This window comes from Hylobates moloch, unplaced genomic scaffold, assembly GCF_009828535.3.
Source record: "Hylobates moloch isolate HMO894 unplaced genomic scaffold, HMol_V3 SCAFFOLD_9, whole genome shotgun sequence".
In the NCBI taxonomy this organism is placed as follows: Eukaryota; Metazoa; Chordata; class Mammalia; order Primates; family Hylobatidae; genus Hylobates; species Hylobates moloch.
In genome coordinates, this window is record NW_026652284.1 from 7,186,463 (window position 1) to 7,200,464 (window position 14,002).

A 14,002-nucleotide genomic window follows, 5' to 3' on the forward strand; every position below is an offset into this window, starting at 1 on the left:
ACTCTATTAATAGGGTGAATTACATCAGTTTTCTGATAATAAATTAACCTTGCATTTGGTCATGCTCTTTTATCCTTTTTTATGTATTGTTGGATTAGCTTCCTAATATTTTTTTTTTTTTTTTTTTTGAGACGGAGTCTTGCTCTGTCGCCCAGGCTGGAGTGCAGTGGCACGATCTCGGCTCACTGCAAGCTCTGCCTCCTGGGTTCACACCATTCTCCTGCCTCAGCCTCCCGCGTATCTGGGACTACAGGCGCCCGCCATCACGCCCGGCTAATTTTTTGTATTTTTTTAGTAGAGACGGGGTTTCACCATGTTAGCCAGGATGGTCTCGATCTCCTGACCTTGTGATCCACCCGCCTCGGCCTCCCAAAGCTTCCTAATATTTTGTTACCCATTATTGCGTCTCTGTGCAGAATATTGGTCCATTTACTTTCTTTACTTGTCTTTGGTTTTGGTATCGGAGTAATTCTGGCCTCAAAAAATGAGCTAGGAACTATTCTTTGCTATTCTGTTTCCTGGAAGAGTTTGTGTTGAACTGATATTATTTCTCCTTTGTATGTTTGGTAGAATTTACCAGTGAATCTTTCTGGGCCTGGAGTTTTCTTGGTGAGAAGGATTTTAACAACAAATTTAAATTCTTTAATAGATATGGGTCTAATCAGGTTATCAGTTTCTTAGTGATCTTTGGCAATTTGTATCTTTTAAGAAATGTATCTGTTTTATCTAATTTGTTGAACATATTGGCATAAAGTTTTTAATATTCCCTTTTCCTTTTAATGTCTGTAGGTTTTACAGTAATGTACCCCTCTTATTGCTGGTATTAATATTTTTCCTGATCAATCTGACTGTATGTTTATCAATTTTAATAACTTTTCAAAGAACTTTTGATCTCATTGGGGTTTTGTTTCCTATTTTTTTTTTTTTTTTGGTTTTTTATTTTATTGATTTATGCTCTAATTTTTTTTTTTTTTTTTTTTCTGAGACGGAGTCTGGCACTGTCGCCTGGGCTGGAGTGCAGTGGCACGATCTCGGCTCACTGCAACCTCCACCTCCCAGGATCAAGCGATTCTCCTGCCTTAGCCTCCTGAGTATCTGGGATTATGGGTGCCCGCCACTGCACCCAGTTGATTTTTTGTATTTTTAGTAGAGACGGGGTTTCACCATGTTGGCCAGGCTGGTCTTGAACTCCTGATCTCATGATTCACCCGCCTCGGCCTTCCAAAGTGCTGAGATTACAAGCATCAGCCACCGTGTCCAGCCTATGCTCTAATTTTTATTACTTCTTTTCTTTTTACTTTGGATTTTGTTTTTTTTCTTATTTCTTAACTTACTTGTTAGATCTTTGAATTGAGATTTTTTCTCCCCAATATAAACATTTAATGCTATTGAATGCTCTAATCATTGCATCCCTCAAATTTTGGTATGTTGTATTTTTATTTTCATTCAGCTTAAATAGTTCTTTTTTTTTTTTTTTTTTTTTTTTTTTTTGGAACCAAGGTCTCACTCTGTTGCCCAGGCTGGAGTGCAGTGGCATGATCCCAGCTCACTGCACCCTTAAACTCCTGGGCTCAACAATCCTCTGGCCTCAGCTTCCTGAGTAGCTGGAACTGCAGGCATATGCCACTGTGCCTGGCCAGTCTAAAATATTTCTAATTTCACTTGTATTTTCTTTGATCTTTTGGTTATTTTAGAAAGGCTTAATTTCCTAATATTTGGAGATTTTTTTAGATATTTTTATTTTATTTCTAATTTAAATGCAGTCAGAGAACATTGTTTTGTATTTTTTAAATTTACCAAGACATTGTGTAATGATCTGGAATTTGGTCCATCATGATAAATGTTTCATGTGCATTTGAAAAGAATATGCTTTTTGCTGTTGTTGAGTCATGTGTTCTGTAAATTAGATCAAGTTTTAATTAGATCTGTAAATTAGATCAAGTTGTTCTGTAAATTAGATCAAGTTGGTTGATAATGTTGATCCATCCTTCTCTATTCTGATTTTCTGTCTGTTTTATAAGTTATTATGATACAGCTCTTATATGTCCAGGTATAAATGCGAATTTATTTTTTCTTATAGTGCAGTGAGTTTTTGCTTCATGTATTTTGAAGCTCTTTTATTAGATGCATATACACTTTAGATTATTATATCCTCTTGATGAATTGCTCTCTTTATCCTGAAATATGTCTTGCTTTGAAGTCTGCTTTGTCTGATATCAGTATATCCAGTCCAGCTTTATTTTGATTAGTGTTTGCATGGTAAATTTTTTTCATCTTTTTACTTTTAACTTATCTGTGTCTTTGTATTTAAAGTAAGTTTCTCGTAACCACCATATAGTTGGGTATTGCTTTTTATTCATGTGACAGTCTCAGCCTCTTAACTGCAATGCTTGCTTACACTATTTACATTTAACGTGAATATTGATATGGTTAGGTTTAAGTTAAATCTTTCATCCTGCTACTAATTTTCTGTTCGTCTCATCTGCCCTTCTTTTTTTCCTCCTACCCTCCTCCTTTTGGGTTGCGTATTGGCTTCTAAGCATACCTCTTTTTTTTTTTTTTTTTTTAAGTTTTTGCTCTAGGATTAACTTTTTATTTATTTTTATTTTATCTTATTTTTTTCTTTGAGACTGAGTCTCACTCTGTCACCCAGGCTGGAGTGCAGTGGTGCCATCTTGGCTCACTGCACCCTCCACCTCCCAGATTCAAGCAATTCTCCTGCCTCCGTCTCCCAAGTAGCCGGTACTACAGGCGTGCACCACCACGCCTGACTAATTTTTTGTATTTTTAGTATAGACGGAGTTTCACCATGTTGGCCAGACTGAACTCAACCTCCTGACCTCAGGCAATCTGCCAGCCTCGGCCTCCCAAAGTGCTGGCATTACAAGTGTGAGCCACCATGCCCAGCCTGCTCTAGGTTTTACAGTGCACATCTTTTACTTATCACAGTTTACCTTCAAATATTATACCTATTGTATCACTTTATATATTAGAACCTTAAGACAGAGTACTTCCATATCCCCTTTGTCTTTCGTGCTATTTTTGTCATACATTTTAACGTGTAAAAAAACCCACAATAACATTGTTATTATTTTTGCTTTAAACAGTAACAACCTCTTAAAGTTGTTCTGTGTGGGTGGTGTTGTTTTGACACAAAGTCTCACTCTGTTACCCAGGCTAGAGTGCACTGATGCAATCATAGCTCACTGTAGCCTCAAACTCCTGGGCTCAAGCAATCCTCCAACCTTAGCCTCCTGAGTAGCTAGAACTACAGGCATGTACCACCACACTCAGCTAATTTTTTATTTTTGTGGAGATGATGGAACCTCATTGCGTTGCCCAGGCTGGTTTCAGACTCCTGGCCTCAAGCAGTCCTCTCATCTTGGCTTCACAAAGTGCCAGGATTACAGGTGTGAGCCACCACGCCCGACCTAAAGATATTTTTTAATGAGGAAAATGTTTGTATTACTTTTTTATTTACATACTTACTTTTTTAAAAAAAAATTAGACAAATATTTGTGTTTTGTATGTTTAATTCCTTCAAAGTCAGTGAGAAGGATCTAGAAGGGTCAAATGCAAGATAGGAAAAGAATGATCCATAAAGCTTCATAGCAGCCATAAAGGGATGGTCCTTGGGATGAACAATTTCTCTGTTGTGACAGGAGGAAGGTGAGGAGGGGGTACGTATGTCATTAATTGTGTATGTTTGGTATCATAAAGGTGATTAATTTGCTTTCTGATGGCTTCTTTTTTCCTTAAAAAATAGGTGAGATTGAGGCAGGAAATAGGTTGAAAATAGTCATTGCTGGGGGTAGGTTAGTGCGTGACCAGAGAACTGTAGCAGGATTCCCAGGCATTTTGATGGTGCATTTGGGGTTGGTGATGATGAGTTTATTGTAGAAACACTGTACCCTGTTATATGTGACTTTCTGTATGTATTTGGCGACTTGGGTTTAGGTAAGAACAAAGTCAATAACTGGCTTTATTGGAGTTGGCATTTTGACAGTTATGAAAAGTCAGAGGGGAAAAGAAGTCTAAGGTATTGCAAGGTGTGTTACTGAATGATGAACTGAGGACTCCACTACAGGAAGACTAAGACGCCATTAACACATTTATAGTTGAAATAATAGAACAAGCCAATGAGAGAGTGAAGCTGAGATGTTAATGATTTTGGAGATGGAACAGTTATGGGTGATGATAAAGGACAGTATGTGTAGCTTTGAGAGTGACAGCTCATTAGGAATGGAAAAAGAGATCTCAGGAAGACCAAAGAACCAGGAGGCTGTCCACAGGGAGGAGGAAGTTTCCCGGAAATAATGGTTGGGCTGGCTGAGGAGGATTGTCCAAGGCAAGAGTCTGAAGAATGAGAGCCAGTTTGGCAAATCAGTCAGACAGGTCTTTTCTAATTATTTGTTGTTGATTTTTGACAGGAAGCAGCGACAGCAGTATATACTTTACTAGTAGTGTTTACTCTTCTAAAATCTCCCAAAATGGGCAGCAATCTCAGGATGTACAGAAAAAAGAAACATTTCCTAATGTCGCCGAAGAGCCCATCTGGAGAATGATACGGCAGACACCTGAGCGCATTCTCATGACGTATCAGGTACCTGAGAGGTAAGAAAGCACTTTCGAAGACCCACTTCTTATATTTTTATGGTTTCTTTTTTCCTTTTTCTTTCTTTTTTGAGACGGAGTCTCACCCTGTCACCCAGGCTGGAGTGCAGTGGCGCGATCTCGGCTCACTGCAACCTCCACCTCCTGGGTTCAAGCGATTCTTCTGCCTCAGCCTCCCGAGTAGCTGGAATTACAGGTGCACACCACCACGCCTAATTTTTGTAATTTTTGTAGAGATAGGGTTTGTTTGTTTGTGAGAGAGTCTCACTCTGTCGCCCAGGCTGGAGTGCCGTGGTGCCATCTCGGCTCACTACAACCTCCGCCTCCCAGGTTCAAGATTCGCCTGCCTCATCCTCCCAAGTAGTTGGGATTACAGGTATGCACCACCACACCCAGCTCGTTTTTTTTATTTTTAGTAGAGATGGAATTTCCTCATGTTGGCCAGGTTGATCTTGAACTCCTGGCCTCAGGTGATCTGCCCACCTCGTCCTCCCAAAGTGCTGGGATTACAGACATGAGCCACTGCGCCCAGCCTATGGTTTCTTAATGTGTTTTTAAAGACAAAATAATTATTGAATGTTTTATAAATTCCCTTTGAGAAATGTATTTTCAAATTTATTCATTTGAAGTCGTGATGAATGATTTCTTAAAATAAGGGTGGCAGTGGTAGTGTCACCTATATTCAGATCCAGACTAAACAGATCTTACACATGAGACAAAGAAACAAAGTCTGTGCTTTCCAAGATGGCACACAAGTACAAGAACTTTTTGTTTTAGACTCTTGATTTTTTTGCCCCTTCTAAAAGAAAAGAGCTAAGGGAAATCTCTTTCTTCCATACACCTCATTAAAACATCACATAGATATTTTCCACCAAGAAAAAAGCCTTTACCAACTTGACAAGGAAATGATCTAGTTATTTTTTTAATGTATGCCTCATGTGTTAGAAAATGTAAGGGGTATTACCAGCCAAAAAGAAGTGCTATTCCTAGATGACAGGAAAAGAACCCTGTGTCTTATTCAGGACTATTAAGATTCTGTTTGTTTGTTTGTTTTCAGGGTTAAAGAAGTTGTACTAAAAGAAGACCTAGAAAAGCTAGAAAGTATGAGGCAGCAGCAGCCCCAGTTTTCTCATGGGCAAAAGGAGGAGCTGGCTAAGGTGTATAATTGGATTCAAAGCCAGACTATCACTCAAGAAATCGACATTCAAGTAAGCACAGTAATAATGGCTGTCATGTACTCATGTAGTTTGGCCAGGTAGTGCTTTTAATATAGGTCATGCTCTTGCATGATCCCACTAAAAACTGTAATCCTCACAGTTTGCCTCTATGGTAGGTGTTATTATTCCCTCGTTACCAATAAGCAACAAGTAAGGTATACACCTGTTAAATAACATACAAGGCCATGCAGTTCACTGGGTTTTGAATACAGGTCTTTTTGCCTCCAGGTGGTTTTTTCTTCTACCAGTTGGAATGTTATAGGATGATAAAGAGTAAAAACACCTGCTTTGATGTGTGATTGACTGCATTTGATAGGTCATTTGTTATGTATTTCAAATATGTCTGCATTGTTTGAAAAGAGTTAAAAAAGATGTAAGATTCACACCAGAGGTAGTATTCATACCAAGCAGAAACTGTAATGGGACCTAAGTGTCTTTTTGCTGTTATGAGTGCTTCTCAATGAGATTATTTGTGAATAGCCTGAACAGTAAAGCTTTGATTTACCAATGGTCCCAACCAGTGTTGGTGGCAGCTGTGGTAATGGTAGTGATGGTTGTACTAGTAGTGAGATCTTTATTCCCACAAGTATCAAGATATGGGAGGTTGAAGAGTCAAGTTAACAACAATAACAAGTAGGCCTAGTCCAGTGGCTCACGTCTGTAATCCCAGCACTTTGGGAGGCCAAGGTGAGAGGATCAGGAGTTGGAGACCAGGAGCTGGAGACCATGCTGGGCAGCATAGCCAAACCTCGTCTCTAATAAAAATCAAAACAATTAGCCAGGTGTGGTGGCGTGCACCTGTAGTCCCAACTACCCTGGAGGTTGAGGCAGGAGGATTGCTTGAGCCTGGGAAGTTGAGGCTACAGTGAGCTATGATCTCGCCACTGCATTCCAGCCAGTCTCAAAAAAGACAATTTGTGTGTGTGTGTAAAAATATTTTTAAAAAAGAGAGTAAAGTTAGGTGTTAAAAAAAAGTATGATGTTAACGCTTATGAAGTAAGCAAGGCAATGAAATTCTACTACCCCCTCTTTCTAAAAATTAACACTTTTATTGTGGTATAATACACATAACATGAAATTTACCTTCTGAACTATTTTTAAGTGTATAATTCAAGAATATTAAATATTTTCACATTATGCAACCATCACCACCATCCATCTCCAGAACTCTCTTCATTTTGCAAAACTGAAACTCTGTACCCATTTAACAATAACTTCCCCATTCCTCCTTCTCCCAACCCTTTGCAACCACTGGTCTACTTTCTCTTTTTTCTTTTTTTTTGAGACAGGGTCTTGCTCTCTTGCCCACGCTGGAGTGCAATGGCGTGATCTTGGCTCACTGCAACCTCTGCCTCCTAGGTTCAAGTGATTCTCCTGCCTCAGCCTCCAGAGTAGCTGGGATTGCAGGTGCACACCACCATGCCCAGCTAATTTTTTGTAGAAATGGGGTTTCACCATGTTGGCCAGGCTGGTCTCAAACTCCTGACCTCAAGTGATCTGTCCGCCTCAGCCTCTCAAAGTGCTGGGATTACAGGCAAGAGCCATATGAATTTGACTACTCTGCACAGCTCATATGAGTGGAATCATACATTATTTGTCTTGGTGTGACTGACAGACACACCTACTCTCTTGGTTACTGTTTGCATGTAGTAACTTTTTACATCCTTTCACTTTTGACCTATTTGTGTCTACATTTAAAGTGAGTAGACAGCATATATCTGAATAGTGCCTTTCAAAATCAGTTCAGTCGATCCCTGTCTTTTGATTGGAGAATTTAGCCCATTTACATTTAATTACTGGTAAAGAAGGACTTACTTGTGTCATTTTGCTATTTGTTTTCTATGTGCCTTAAAAGATTCTTTTTCCCTCATTTCCTGCATTACTGTCATCTTTTGTGTTTAGTTGGTTTTTTGAAGTGAAATGTAATGCCCTGCTCATTTCCTGTTGTGTATATTGTGTAGCTATTTTCATTGTGATAACCATGGGGATTACATTTAGCATTCTAACATATCACTCCAGTTTGAATTTATACCAGCTTAATTTTGATAACCTACAAAAACTCGCTTCTATAGAGCTCCATCTCCATCTTTTTCAGTTACTGAAGTTATAAAATTAGGTTTTTATACATTGTGTTTCCAAAAACAATTATTTTTATGCATTAATCTATTAAATAATATAGGAAGCAAAATATGAGATTACAAATCAAAGTTAAAATACTGGATTTTATAGACTACTAGTTTTCTTTGAATGTATTAGTTTCTTAAATCATGTAGAAAACAAAAAGTGGAATTGCGCATGTGTTGTTGCAATCATAATACTTACCTTCACTGAGATCTCTATTTCTTCACACAGCTTCAGGTTAGTCAGTGTCCTTTCATTTCAACCCCACAGGACTCCTGTTAGCATTTCTTGGATGGTAGGTCTAGTGGTATCATACTCCCTGGCTTTTGTTTGTCTGGGAATGTCTTCACTTCTCCCTTACTTTTGGCCAAAGGATTTCTTAGTTGACAGTTTTTTTTCTTTAAGCACTTTGAATACACTAGGACACTGCCCTCTGGCCTCCACAGTTTCTGACAAGATATCTGCTGATAATCTTATCGAGAATCTCCTAGCATGTGTGAGTTGCTTCTCCCTTGCTGCTTTTAAGATTATCTTTGCACAGTATTTAATTATAGTGTGGATCTCCGAGTTCTGAGTACATCCTAGTTGGAATTCATTTAGCCTCTTGGACGTTTACATTCATGTTTTTCATCAAACTTGGGGAGTTTTCAGCCATTATGTTTTTGAATAATCTTTCTGCCTCTTTCTCTTTTCCTTCCTCTGGGGCCCCCATAGTGCTTATGTTGGTCCACTTGATGGTTTCCCACACGTCCTCCAGGCTCTGTTGACTTTTCTTCAGTCTTTTTTCTTTCTGTTGGTCAGACTTGACAATTTCAATTGTCTGGTCTTCGTACATGTATTCTTTCTTCTGCCTGCTCAGATCGGCTTTTGAATCCCTCTAGTGAATTTTTCATTTCAGTTTTGTACTTTTTATGTATGGAATTTCTTTCTGGCTTCTTTTTAGGTTTTCTGTCTCTTTGTTGATATTTGCATTGTTTGTACATTGTTTTCTTGATTTTTCTCCATGTTTTTCTTTAATTCTTTTTTTTTTTTTTTTTAGACAAGGTCTCACTCTGTCACCCAGGCTGGAGTGCAGTGGCATGATCATGGCTCACTGCAGCCTCAGTCTCCTGGGCTCGAGCAATCCTCCCACCTCAGCCTCCCAAGTAGCTAGCACACACCACCATGCCCAGCTAATTTTTTAATTTTTGTAGAGATGGGGTTTTGCCACATTGCCCAGGCTGGTCTTGAACTCTTGAGTTCAAGCAATCCACCTGCCTCAGCTACCCAGAGTGCTGGGATTATAGGTATGAGCCACTGCACCCAGCTTTTTCTTTTTTTTTTTTTTTTAAGACAGTCTCACCTTGTCACCCAGGCTGGAGTGCAGTGGCATGATCACGGCTCACTGTAGCCTCTACCTCCTGGTCTCAAGCGATCCTCTCAAGTGTGTACCACCATGCCTGGCTAATTTTTTTTTTTTTTTTTCCAGAGATGGGGCCTCAGTCTGTTGCCCAGGCTGGTCTTGAACACCTGGACTCAAGCCGTCCACCTGCCTCAGCCTTCCAAAGTGCTGGGATTACAGGCATGAGCCACTGTGCCCTACCAGTTCTTTGATCATCTTTCAGTTGTTTTAAAATCTTTGTCTTCCAATTCTTTTATCTGGTCTTTCTCAGAGACTTTTACTATTGGTTTATTTTTTTCCCTTCGAATAGCCTATACCAGAGGTGTCCAATCTTTTGGCTTCCCTGGACCACATTGTAAGAAGAAGAATTGTCTTGGGCCACACATAAAGTATACTAACACTAACAATAGTTGATGAGCTAAAAAATAAGAAATCACCAAAAAAAAAATCATGTTTTAAGAAAGTTTACGAATTTGTGTTGGGCCACATTCAAAGCCATCCTGGGCCACGTGTGGCCCATGGGCAGCAGGGGGTTGGACAAGCTGGGGCTGTATTTTGGCGTTTCTTTGTATGCCTTAATGATTTTTTTTTTTTTTTATTGAAAACTAGACATTTGAATCGAATAACATAGTAATTCTGGAAACCAGCTTCTCCCCTTTCCCAGGGCTTATTGATTCTTGTTTTTTGATTGTTGGAAGACAGGGTCCTTATTACCCATGCTGATTCCCACAAGCTTTGTGCAAGCTGCTCCAGGAATACGTGCCTTGCCCAGAGTCAGGGATGGGTAGTTGCTGCTGTGCTTCAAGCTGAAATTGACCACAGGCAACCACAGCTTACCCTCTAAGCATTTCCCAGAAAGTTGCAGGCCTTCAGATAGACTCGAGTTCCAAATAGTTACCTCGGACTGATTTTGTCAGTCCAGTTGTTGTCTAGGTGAGGAGACAGGGTCCTAGTCTTCCTACTCTGCCATGTTCTCAGAATAATCTCTCCATCTCCATTTTCAAAGAAAAGAATGAGTGTCTGTCATATAAGAATGGCTGGGTAGGGTCTCACCACAAAGCATGAGCTGGGCTGGTTATTGTAAGTGTCTTTGTTTTTTTCAGTGTTGTTCTGGTTGTAAATAAACAGGTATATGAAAAATGAGCCCCACAGCAATTTAAACAAAAGCACAGTCCTTTCGCCACTTAGTAATGGCGATGTTTTGTGCAAGCATCCTAGAGTGTACTCACACAAGCCTCGGTGGAGTAGCTTGCTACAATCACTCCTAGGCTCTGTGGGACAGCCTTTTGATCCTAGGCTACAAACCTGTACAGCTGTTACTGTCCTGAATACTGTAGGCAGTTGTAACACAGTGGTACTTGTGTATCTAAACATAGAAAAGGTACCATAAAAATGTGGTAGGATAATCTTACAAGACCACCATCATATATGCAGTTTTGACCGAAACATCATGTGGCACATGACTGTATTTAAACAATTTGTCATTTGCCTTTTAATAATTAAGAATGAGGCTGGGTGCGGTGGCTACTACCTGTAATCCCAGCACTTTGGGAGGCCAAGGCGGGCGGATCACGAGGTCAGGGGTTCAAAGACCAGCCTGGCCAACATAATGAAACCCCATCTCTACTAAAAAACAAAAATTAGCTGGGCGCAGTGGTGGGCACCTGTAGTCCCAGCTACTTGGGAGGCTGAGGCAGGAGAATCACTTGAACCCGGGAGGCAGAGGTTGCAGTGAGCTGAGATCACACCACTGCATTCCAGCCTGGGTGACATAGCAAGACTGTCTCAAAAAAAAAAAAAAAAATAGTTATATTAATAATAAAGAATGAACTATAATGAAATATTTTCAGACGTGAACAAGTTAGGGAGTTAGAAACATGTGACCAGCCTTTTACTGTTTTAAAACTGTTTAGGTGACATTGACATCAAGTAACTCGCCTGCTTTTGTTCTTTTTTGGAGGCCTGTGTCACTTGCGAAAATGAAGATTCAGCTGATGGTGCGGCCACATCCTGTGATCAGGTTCTGGCAGAAGACAGCAGTTGAGTGACTGTGAGGATGAACCTTCATACCCTTTCCAAGACATGTTACACATAGAGACCTTTTTAAGTCCCAGACTTTTAAATGACCATGAAGTTATCATTGAATATTAAGATTTCTTCTTGATTTTTAAATACACATAATCTTTTTGAAGCAGACATTGTATACAAAATCTTCTCTTTGTTCCTGATATGTTAAAATGGCCAGTTAGGCTCTTTTTGTAGTTGAATTGTCTTCTAAAGAGATTGGATGGCCTCTAAAGAGGTATGTGTATCTGTATTTCAAATGTCACCCAGCGTAAATTATAATTAGAAGTATAGCTAGAGTGAGCCCCAAACCTTAGCCTCATTTATTTTGTTCTGTTCATAAGTCATTTTCCTCTTAGAGTGCTTGAAGAAATCCCACCTACAGGTTGTATACTTTTCATAATGGTTTCCATGAATGTAGTACGTTCATATAGGCTTCATTCAACCTGGCGTTCCCCTCCATAATTAAGATAAAACATTCCGGTTTTCTCACAACACATTAGCACATATTGTCCATTAGCATATCTGGGATAACCAGATTTTGGGGGTTGAGTTTTGACCTTCATCCTTGTAGATCCCTTTCCTATTGATTTCCCACCTTCCAGTGAAATTCTGAAAGTCTTATCTTAAAAATCGATCGATCAGCTTACCATGGGCCTATTCTTGTGAGAGTTTCAATTAGCATTTGCATGTGTAATATTGAAATGAAAGAGCTTCTTACCCAGTGCTGTTGCCCTTTGGAATGTTTTTAAAATAATGAATGTAAAAAGTTTTACAAGTAAGGTAAAAAAGCTAGTATTCTGTGTTTAAATTTTCATTCTTACCAAAACTGTTAACTCTTTCCAATCAATTTATACAAAAAAGTCTGATTGGCACTGCCTTTTGTTTGCCCTTGAACAGGGGTCAGTGTCTTGGGGACTGCAAAAGAGAAAACGTCCAGGCGAGCCCAGTTGTCCTCGCCCACGGGGCCCTGCAGGCTCCATCAGTCACTGCTTTCTATGGCATTTATAGTTGTGTCTTTTAAGAAGTGAGTGTGATTGTTTACTTGATAAATCAGCTCACTCTCTGGTGCTCTTTAGAGAAGTCCCTGATTCCTTCTTAAACTTGGAATGATACATGAAATTCACACCCCTGCAGGTCAGAAAAAACAAATAGAAGAAAATGAAGGTTACAGTAACCTTTTGTCTTTATATAACTTGCAACAAACTAACTTATTTTTTTTTCCTTTTTTTTATGGTTTTTTAAGGAAAATAAATACTTCTTTCTCCTTTGAAGTTTTACAGCTTTTTGTAAATGCGTCCTGATAATGGTTAGGAAAATCGACCTTTTTATCCATGATGACCATCCTTGTAGCTCAGATTTCCTTTCGAAGTAGTGGTTTTCTGGATGGTAATTCCATCTTAAGGTGTCAGAACTATTTTCAAATGCTGCCTTTGACAGTTCTTGGAATTTTCTAATATTAAGCAGTTCCATGCAAATATTCCTGTTTTATAAATAGCTGTCATAGTCTCCTCCATCTTGATAGTTAGTTAAGTGATTTCTGAAGCGTTTGTGTGTGTGTTGATCAGGTTGTGTGATATTTTTGCTTGATAAAGAATCAAATTTGAAACAGTTAACCAGCCAGTAGATTGTCAGTGACCTTCTGTAGTAATAAAGTTTTTGCCAATGTAAATAAAAACGGTATCTGTAGCTATCAATCAGGATCATTGCGCATTCATATATGCTAAGCCTTATGTTCTCTAATAGAAGCCTTTCTTTTCCATTGTTTCTGGATATTTGTATTATCCAAATGTGCTTATTTCTTTGCCTTAGCACACATTTTATGGAGTACTTGTTATACTAGGTTTGATTTGAAACTGGTGCTTGTCACAGAACTGTCAGAGCATGAGCGCTCCTCCTGTGGGTGGACGCGTTCACTCACTCACAGGTTGCACCTGCTGCTGGCAGTGAGCAGGGGGCTCAGCAGCTTGACCGCTGCCCCCTGAGGGGGCTCTCCCCAGCTTAAACTTTGTTGTTCAAATTTATTAACTTTTTATATTAAAGGCTTCAGTGTTTACATGAATGTTACCCAAAAAGCTGTGTTTTCTTTGGTCAGAGGTCAAAATTTATGAAAAACAAGATGCTGTATGAATGGAAATCATTTTGCAATTGAGTGAAACTTCATTGTAATTCACAGTGTAAATTTAATCCAAACTGAAATTTTGTTTCAACTAAGTTTATAATTAACTCTGAATTTGTTTTTAATCATTAGTAATATTTCAGTTGGGTATCTTTTTAAGTAAAAACAACAAATAAACTCCGTACATGTAAAACGTGAGAAATTGTCCTGCCCTGTGTCAACAACAAATCTTTGAATGTGTATTCTGTATCATTTAGAACTGTTTCTTATGATCTATTGAAGGGCCCTCATATTAGTTAACCTTGCGTTTCTCAGCCACATTCTGTGTTTGCCTTAGCCAATGTGTCCGAGCACCTACTATGTGGAGGATGAAGATGCAGGCACTTTGAAATGTATTGGCTTATTTAGCCCATTTACACCTAGTGTTCCATTTTTGGAACGCTAAGCATGTGGGAGCTAGGGTGAACCTGTGTACAAGATCTGACT

General features: G+C 39.2%; 1 protein-coding gene across 9 annotated transcripts in view; it reads left to right on the forward strand.

Annotated features, from left to right (window-relative positions):
• Window positions 1-13,718, forward strand: part of PER3 (period circadian regulator 3) — a 61,878-nt gene extending 48,160 nt beyond the window's left edge. For 7 of the 9 annotated variants that reach the window (XM_032758797.2, XM_032758799.2, XM_032758801.2 and 4 more), the window contains exons 20-22: window positions 4,431-4,614; window positions 5,672-5,822; window positions 11,294-13,718. In XM_032758797.2, coding sequence (XP_032614688.1) covers window positions 4,431-4,614; window positions 5,672-5,822; window positions 11,294-11,377 — 419 coding nt within the window. In that variant the 3' untranslated portion in view covers window positions 11,378-13,718. Of the gene's footprint in view, window positions 1-4,430; window positions 4,615-5,671; window positions 5,823-8,357; window positions 8,970-11,293 lie in introns of those variants that run through there. The other 2 variants (XM_032758804.2, XM_058443923.1) reach the window with 2 other exon arrangements.
• The last annotated feature ends 284 nt before the right edge of the window (window positions 13,719-14,002 follow it).